The sequence below is a fragment of the Solanum verrucosum genome, unplaced genomic scaffold (assembly GCF_900185275.1).
Source record: "Solanum verrucosum unplaced genomic scaffold, falcon-dt-bn FXZP01000180.1, whole genome shotgun sequence".
NCBI lineage: Eukaryota > Viridiplantae > Streptophyta > Magnoliopsida > Solanales > Solanaceae > Solanum > Solanum verrucosum.
The window spans coordinates 1,833,848-1,843,540 of NW_026020402.1; the positions used below are offsets into that span (position 1 = coordinate 1,833,848).

Here is a 9,693-nt window from a genome sequence, read left to right on the forward strand (position 1 = left end):
GCTACATATTGCTTGAGGAATAACCTGCAAAACCAAGCATAAATGTATGAATTTAAATTTTATGATTACACTTCATCACAACATTTTTTGTTAATCAATGTATCATTATTTTTAATAGGGATAAGGGTCTGAAAAATACCTTAACTTTGGTCGAATTTGCTGTTGCAATACTAAACTTTCATGAGGATCTATTACCTCCCTAGACTATTTAATACCGTATTTTTTTACCCCCTGAACTATTTAATAGTGTATTTTAAAGGTATATATGTGCCCACGTGGACACATTACTATTTATAATTTTGCATTATTTTTTATGTCCACGTGGGCAAATATATATGTTTAAAATACGGTATTAAATAGTGTAGGGAGGTAATAGGTCCTTATGAAAGTTTAGTATCGCAACAGTAAATTTGACCAAAGTTGAGGTATTTTTCAGATTCTTATCCCTTTTTAATAGTTTAGATAGTTATGCATATTCCAATGTTTAAAAAAAATCAACAGTCATCAAATGTGTATTTAGATTTAGATATTTTAATCTTAATTAAAAAATACAATCTAAGGACTAAACCGTGATCTGTTCTTGATGAGAAAATTTATAATAGTAACAGTAACAATAAATTAATCTTACCAAAAAAATAACAATAAATTAAAAGGGAAAATCATGAAACCACACTAGTCGCACTAGTAATTTGATTTGACTATACACACAAAATTTTCTAATACATACATCTATGTTTTATTTTTCAAAAATACGAAACGATATATTGATTTTCATCTTTAGCAAAATTGAATCCCGGACCTTCCTTCAACAAGGCACCACATGATTAGTTTCTCAACACATTTTTCTAATGTTCCGTCCGTACCAATACAAATTAAAACTATACAAAAATAAAAAGATCAAAATAATGGAAGCTAGAAATAGCTAGTCTAGTATAATAATCGAAAAACCTCGTGACAAAATAAAATTGGCCTTATAAATTGAATCTTTACCTAAAAAAGAAGTCCAAACATAGAAGCTATATATGGTTTGTTGTAATTAAGTGCTACATACAGTCACAGTGGAAATTCAGCCGATTATTCTCTTTAATTTCTTTCATCAATTTGGGCAGGCAGCGCATGTACAGAAAAGCACATGAAAGTCTCTCAAAAATTAGCAACAGCCTATTTCATGGGAATATTCTTAGAGCAAGATCAAATTATTGCCCTTGAAATTTTATAAAAAGCCAAGATTATTGTACCTATTAAAACTCGTACATGATAAAATGAGTGAAAAAAATTCTATTTTACCAATGTATTTTTTCAATGAACGGATTAGTAGAAATTAAAATGAAGGGAAAAATCATATTACATGGTATACATTTTTTACTGATTTACAAAGGAAAGAAACTTTATTTGTAATAAATATTAGAGGTTCAGCGAAAGGGGACTTTACCATATATTTATACACATAAGTCATGATCTAATGGATCCTGGCATTACAGGTTCATAGGGGTTTTCATGGTTCGGTTTGAATCGGTTATTGATTAAAATCAACATCAAATCAGTTTAATCAATTTTTAAATTTTGAAAATCAAACCAATGAAAAAAATGACCGCCGGTTTGGTTCGGATTTTTTGGTTTTTTCGGTTTAAAAGTAATAAATTGAATTAAATTTGTTGAGAGTATACGCGTCTCGACAGACACAATCACCTAATACATAAACAATTCACAAGAAAGTTATTATGGATTCAATTAAGCAATACTAGAGTTATTATTACATGAATAAACTTATTCAATTAAGAGAAAGTGTGACTATCTAATGTGACATAGGATAGGTAAAAATTAAAGTAGTAATAGATTTTGATGGACTTGGTCTTAAGATTTTAATAGTTGGGCAAAAATTTAAGCGTTAGGCTTGAGAAAATGATTAAGTTAATTACAATTTAACAAAATATTTATATTTTATTTATGAATAATATATAAATAATTATAAAATTTATATATATAATTTCATGGTTTGATTTAGTTGTTTTTGCCTTTCTTTTTTAGTAAAATCAACCAAACCAAATAGTATCGGTTTTCAAAATTTAAAACCAAACCACACCAACTATTGGATTTTTTAATCGATTTGGTTCGAATTACGATTCGATTTAATTTTTTAACCATAACCATAAACAACCCTATAAGTTCATATATAGATCCATAACAATGCGAAGGTTACGTCAATAAATGAAATGATTGATCAACCCAACATAAAATTCAATTATTATGAGGCTCAAGTGGTCATGTTTACCAACTATATTTGTTTAGCACATTTTGTAAAACCAAATAATTAAGTTAAAATGAAATCAACATAAGGATAATTTCTAATTCAATATGAATAGCGAGAATTCATATAACCTACCCAATTACTTGAGATTAAGGCCTACTTATTGGTGTCGTATCTCTGTTTGTTTGCATATATGTGTCAGTCTGTCTATTCAGCCGTTATTAATTATATCATGGTTCGTTTTTTCTGTCTGTTCTACAAATATCATTGATCATTCCATATGTTAACATGTCACTATAACAAACGAGATATTTAATGATAATACATTTTTAAAATTATATTGTCAAAAAAATATTTAGTGGTAATTGAGTTAATGTCATTATATTCACTATTCAAAATGCCGTAAAAATGTCATTGCACTCTATACATTTATATAGAGTGCTGCTTATAAATATCTATATTTATTATTGTTGTTAAATATAATATAGTGACAATTATTGGCACTAAACTTTTATTTGTTGCAGTGTGCCATGATCGATTGACATATTTTTCAATTATAATCTCCAGAGAGTTTGATTCTAAATTTCTACTTGTACATCACTTTTGTCAAGAGGACTTTCATGAAGAAATATTGTGTTGTTACAAGTATGTAAAAAGCAACTAGCTAATTGACGATGAAAGATATTAAATATAATCTCAGTAATATAATTTTAAGTTTTCAATGCATATAGTTAACAAATAGTATAATAGTTTCCTGCTAAATTTCAAGTACTTAACTATGATGAGTACTCTGATTATTCAACAAAAACCGCAAGAATAACAAATATCAACCATCTAAGTAGAAAAGAAAAGGAATTAATTTACAAAGTATAATAAGCACAAGGTACGTACCATTAATAAATTTAGGACCTTTTTTGGTTCAAAATCATGGGAAAAGATCCTGTTTCCTCCCTTTTTACTAATTTTAGTATAATGATAATCACTTGAGCTACAAATATCAATAATAGTGCTGGTGCACCACAGCCTAGCATGCATAAAATTAAAGCTGACCTAATAATATACTGTCCTTTAATTACTTTGCAATTTCAGTGGGGCAAAACTAATACTTATAAAGGAGAGGCCTCTCCAAGACTTGAGGAGCCAACCAATGTCAATGAAGATTCATGTACCACTTTGAATCTCATCATTTGCAGGGATGTAAAGGCCGGGGTCTGCGGGACGGGGCAAGTCTTAACCAAACTAAAATTTTAACATGCTTTGTCATGCCGTGTTTAGCATTTTTTTCACTATAGTTTGTCTTGCACTGACCCATAGCCCTACCTGTCCAGGAGTTGGTTGGCTTCTCTTATTTCTTTATATATATGTCCTTAAATAGACGGTCTTAATTGAAAGAAGCCATATGGACAATTTAGATTTATATAAAATTCAACTTATTTAAAACTAAATCATAATTATTGTATTTTATTTCCTTATATAACATTTGTATAGACATGTCAGACACAAATTTCTCGAATAAATGAGTAAGTGAGAGAGAATTGAGAGTATGAGAATATTTTATTGAATAAAAATCCAACCCTTTACGAGTGAATATTGAAATACTAACTGTTTATAAGTAACTAATGAAATAAATCAACCAATGGAATTGAGCCAACTAAGTCCTAGCTATAATACATCGTCCAATGAAAATGCTTAATTTGTACGTTAAATTAACAATCTTTTTTTCATTTTTGTTACTATTTATTTTAATGAAATTTGAGGATTTTTCTGTGGCTGATCACTTAGGGATCGAATTTGACTTGAAAAAAAATCTTACATCAATGAAATATGAGTCTAACAACAAAATATTCAAATATGGTTTGCCAAAGTTCTTATGTCATTTTTATACTTTAAGATGGAGGACTATTTTGCTATTTTTACTCTTTTTATTTTGGGTTAATTAATACTAATGTTAACTACTTAACCTCATCTCATATTTTCGTATGTGAATTGTTCAAATGGGCTATCACTAGTAAACGTTGTTTGGTATGAGAGATGAAATACACAAAGTTATCTTAGATTGAGATATAACATGGGATTACTTTATGATAGAATTATTTATTCCATCATTTAGTATAAATAATCCGTGGACTAACTAATACTCCAAATACTATATAAAATAAACCTACATTTTATCCTGAATTATTATCTTTGATCCCTCATACGAAATGACCCCTTAATTTTTGCCTCATTCTGGTTCTCCCAAAGAACACAATTTTATCCATTTTTCTTAGTTTAATTTTTAAGTATTACTTTTTCTTGATGCATCTTTGATTTTTTTTTTACTTTAAAATCTGATTTTTTAGGATTAGTTAGATATTTTAAGGGGAAATTGTGCAGAAAAGTAAACATTTAAACCATGTTATATAATTATCATATTTGTATATAATTATCATATTTGTATATTCGCAAACGAAATATACAAACGGGTAGAATATACAACCGCAACCTTCATAGCAAACAAAACTATAGCTATGGAGCACAATTATCGAAACTATAGTTGTAGTTACTTATTATATCTATTATGTTTGTTATTTTTGATTTTTTTCTTCTTATTTTAATCTGTTAATTCAATTAATTGAATAATTTGTTAGATAGCTAGTTAATTAGGTTAAAACAGATTGGTTGGTTAGAGGGGGGTAAGGGATTTGGGCTTAGTTTTTTTCAGAAATTGGGCTACTCTGTTGGTCCGATTTAAGAAGCCCAATTTGTACAATACCCTGTCCAAGGCTTGAACAGCTGAACAATTTGTAACGGGTCATTCGCACAAATGACATTATTTTAAGGTGGTGTTTAATATTTGCCCATTAAACTTGTGGTCTTTAATTTGTTATTCAACATTTTAAGCAAGAAAAAATGACTGAAAATACCTTTGACACTGAAATAACAAATATTTTTGTGGCATGATAACCCACAAGTTATTTTGTGAAAGGCATAATAAGTTAAAACATATTGCATAACTCTTTCTCAAAATAAATATTTTTGGCCTCTCAACAATAATATCAAATAGGCGGTTAATTTCGTTAGGCAAACCTTTTAGAGAATATTTACTCTGAAGCATAAGCTCAATAATGTATGTCTAAGTCGTAAGTAAAATCTTTATCCTTGTTATTAAAAAAATGATTGGCACAGGTTATGCCTTATAAGGCACAAGTTCATACTATTGAATTTATGTCTCAAATCACAAGTTATGCCTAAGACATGAATTTAAAATATAAACTTTTTAAAGCATAATGTTCTAAAGCTGAACTTATGTCTCAAGGCACAAGTAATGACTTATAGGCATAAGTTCAATTTTAAAATTTTATGTCTTTCAAGGAATAAGTTTGGTTTTAAAACTTTATGTCATAATAAATTTAGTAAAAATTAGGCAAATGACATAGTATAAGAAAGAAATTACTTCATTTCCCTACTCTTTCATTAATTACCAAAAATCCCTTTTTTTAGTGTTTTTCGGATACATAATATAGCAGCACGGATACTTTAATTAATAACGGGCGGATACTTAAATTATTAAGTTGTTGTTATCAATTATTAAATTAATAGCAGTGTGGATACTTAATAACGGGCGGATACATAATATAGCAGCACAGATACTTTAATTAATAACGGGCGGATACTTAAATTAACGGGCGGATGCATAATATAGCAGCGCGGATACTTTAATTAATAACGGGCGGATACTTAAACTAATAAAGTATCCGGTTAAGTTGAATTGGGGGAAAATAAGGGATTTTTGTATTTTAGTAAAAGAGTAGGGAAATATTGAGAATAGGTAAAAAGTGTTGTGTATTTAAGTAATTTTTCCATAAATTTATACTACTCAGCTTATGCCACAAACACAAGTTATGTCTAAGGCAAAAACAAGTCCAAACCTCAAGTTAATGTTCTATTGAACTTATGCTTTGTATTACTTAAAATATTAAAAAACAAAAGTTAAAAATTATGAATTTAAAAGATAAAAATTTAAAACTTCCGTAAATAAGAGCATTTCTACTAAGGACCCCAATGCAATTGGCTATTATCTCATCACCATTATTAATAAACTGGATGTTCTTCAAAGAAAAATATATATCATAATTTGATGTATTTAGGGTTTACTTCAGCACGTTTTTTTTTGTTTTAATTTGTATACCGTTTTGGTGAGCAATAATATACTTGAATTATAAAATTTGAAATTGAACAAAAAAGAAGTTGGTGAGTCTTGCGAAATGATTACTACTATTTGGCATGGAAGAAAATGTTAAATTTACAATCTTTTTTTTAAAAAAAATCGTTACTTTTAATATTTTGGAGCAAACATATCATAGTTGTATGTACGTAAAGATTATATGTGTCGAAAATGATGTATCAAGGACCAAAATAAATGAAGGAATATTTTATCATTTTTGTTGTTCTTACACATTTCCTGCATTTCTTTTGAAGGTGCATAGTTTATAAGGAAAAACGTATTCGTTCATCATTCGATCTAACAAAAAATATGAGAAAGTAATAAACTTTATGAATAATCTTTTTAATGACAGTCCTAAAGTAATTCTTTTTTTCTATTTCAATTTATTTGTTAGTGCTTGACTCTGTATAGAATTTAAATAGATAGATAGATATTTTGTGGTGAATGTGATAAATCATCTAAAACAAGGATAAAATGAAGATTTAAAATTCAATTATTTCATGACATTTTTGACAAACTAAAATAAAATACTGACAAAGAAAATTATATAACAATATTACTTTCTCAATTCATTTTTACTTGTCTATTATTCTATAAAACAATAGATATTTGATTTAGAAAATCAAGAAGTAATTTACGTTTTATTTCTATTTTATTCTTACTATCAAGTAAAATTTCTTTTAATATATTTTTATAATTAAATATTTAAAAATATGTCAAATTGATATTGAACAAGTAAAAATATAAGAGAAGTATTGAAAACACCATTGAACTTGACACAAATCATTAGTTTCGTTTCTAAACTATTGACAGTCTTAAAAACACCCGTTGACTTGACTAATTAAACTTAAATACACTCCAATTTATCATATGACAGAGCAAGTGGTTTCAAACTCTCATAGGAATATGAAACTCTTAATAAAAACTTAGTGATGTATTGAAAACAATTTTATACTTGGCGCAAATTTAAAAATATATTTTTTTTCAAATTATATAATCGATACTTTCAAGACTATCAACAACTTGAAAATAAGCCTTGATGAAAGAGTTGACCATTCTAAACCAAACCACAATTGCGTAAACTCCTTTGACAGCCGGGTCTTAAGAGAATTGACGAGACCTTCGTGTAAACGCCGTTCAATATGGCGGCCCTGCCAACTGGCATTTTCAAGTCAAAACTTCCAACTACTCTATAAATTTGTTTTTTTCCTCTCTTCTTTTTTAGTTTGCACTTTGCGGTCCAAACAAGGTTGGTTTATTATGCACTTTGTTCAAATAAATAACAAAATTTGTCGATTGAGCGTTTACTCGTTAAATAATTATAGATAAAATATATAGTTCAATGACCCATATCAGGCCAGCTGCTTCACGAGAAGCCAAACTATAGTTAGTAAAATAGTACTAGTACTGTAAACGTAATGCTGCCCACAAATTGAGAAGAGAAAAAATCTTTTCACACTTGCCAATTTTCACACCTTTGATTGTCCTTTCTTCCCATCAACACAAAAAAACAAACTTCTCAATAGTCCTACCATGCTTCTCAATTTAAATTTCCTACGCTGACGAATGCCTCTATGAAGTCTATAACAAACAAGTGGGAGAGGCAACATATAAACAAATATTAAAATTATAAGCCTATTCCTAATTTTTGACTTGCTAATTCACAACTAACTTGAGCTAATCCAACTCTAGAGTTTGAAAGATCAAATTCCATCCAGAAATTTTGCTGGTGATGATGTCCAATAATGTACGCCGCTACTCCTAGTAAATCTGAATTTCCCATCGTAAAACAATACACTTGATCCTTCCCTCTCGTTACCCCTGTTAATTTGTAAAGCAATTTTTCACCCATAACGCTCATTTCCACCCCCGGAAACATCAATGTTACTGGTGGCAACCGCGGTAGTATCGTACGAGTCGATTCAACTAAGTAACACAAGTCCATCGCCCCTTGGAATACGAAATTCGGGTCGTTCAATACCCTCAACACGCCTTTGGTTTGTTTAATGAACTCATTTTTTAACGCGGTGTAAGCCGGGCCAAGTAGATAAGTAAATTGAGTACCCGAATCAACCATGGTTTGACCCGCTCCAGTATGATCCGGTATGAGTACGGATTTAGGCAAGGGTAAAATCGTCTCACCAACTTTAATTCCTTCCAACTGAACCGTATAAGCGACCCGATCAAAATAAGGTAACGGAGTTGACATTTGAACTAACGGAGTGTACTTCCTTGGTTTAAGCCAAGGCAAATTCGCTTCTCCAAATAGGAGAACGCCGTTACTGTCACGACCCGAAATACAATAAGAGAATTTCGGGTAACCCATTTGTGTAACGAAAGATAAACCACCACGGTTCATTCCTATTAACCCGGTAGTCCTTGAATCTTCCGGGTTTGAACTTGAACTCATATCCATGCACCCGAATACCACACCGGGTAAATTCAAATTATCGATACGGAAAGTTTCAGTAGCTAAATTACCCTCAACGGAAGAACTGTCAGCGTAGGATAGCGTAGCATGGCAGAGTTTTTTCGGGTCACATGAAACGGGTATGGAAAAATCCCGGGTTTTCATCCTGCATGTCGGTGAAGAACAGGGGGTAGCAGAGTATGAAGAAGAAACAAGCGGGTTGAAAATTAAAGGTGTTATTGGGGTTTTTTTTACAGTGGAGCCAAGAAAGTTCACTCCCTGTATCGAGCACCATGACAACTTGTTGCGGAGGTGACCCAATAGAAAGAGAGACAGTAAGCGAAACATTATGATGAAAAGCAACTCTGTTTGGGGAGGAGATAGATGCTGTTTTCTTCACTATGAGGGGAAGAATCAATGAATGTTTAGTAGCAATTGATTGAATGAATAAGGTAGAAAACACAAGGTGAAGAAGAAGAAGATTTACAGAGTCATCCATAACAGAACAAAGATAAATTAAACAGAGTAATTGGAGGGGATTTTGAATGTTTGAGGCTCTTTCTGACTAGTGAGCAGTCATTACTGAATTTTCAGAACTTTGTTTTCTTCCTAGTGTAGTTGTTGAAGGTGTCCCCTTCCTACAATAGTAACCGATAAACTCTGCAAATTATTATTATATATATAGATGGAGATGAAATTTTTTATTTTTAGGAGAAAATATTTAATTGGAATTTTTTAACTAGCTATTACAAATACATGGCAACATTAACTCATTATCAATTATGGTATATAAATATTAACCATAATAGCATATTTCTAATATACATG

At 30.1% G+C, this 9,693-nt stretch overlaps 1 protein-coding gene across 1 annotated transcript; it reads right to left on the bottom strand.

Annotated features, from left to right (window-relative positions):
• Nucleotides 1-8,082: 8,082 nt before the first annotated feature.
• Nucleotides 8,083-9,484, bottom strand: LOC125840241 (aspartic proteinase PCS1-like). The gene is given in 2 exon segments (XM_049519215.1): nucleotides 8,083-9,117; nucleotides 9,119-9,484. Coding segments are annotated over 2 exon segments (1,281 nt in total). The 5' UTR covers nucleotides 9,365-9,484.
• Between the last annotated feature and the right edge of the window lie 209 nt (nucleotides 9,485-9,693).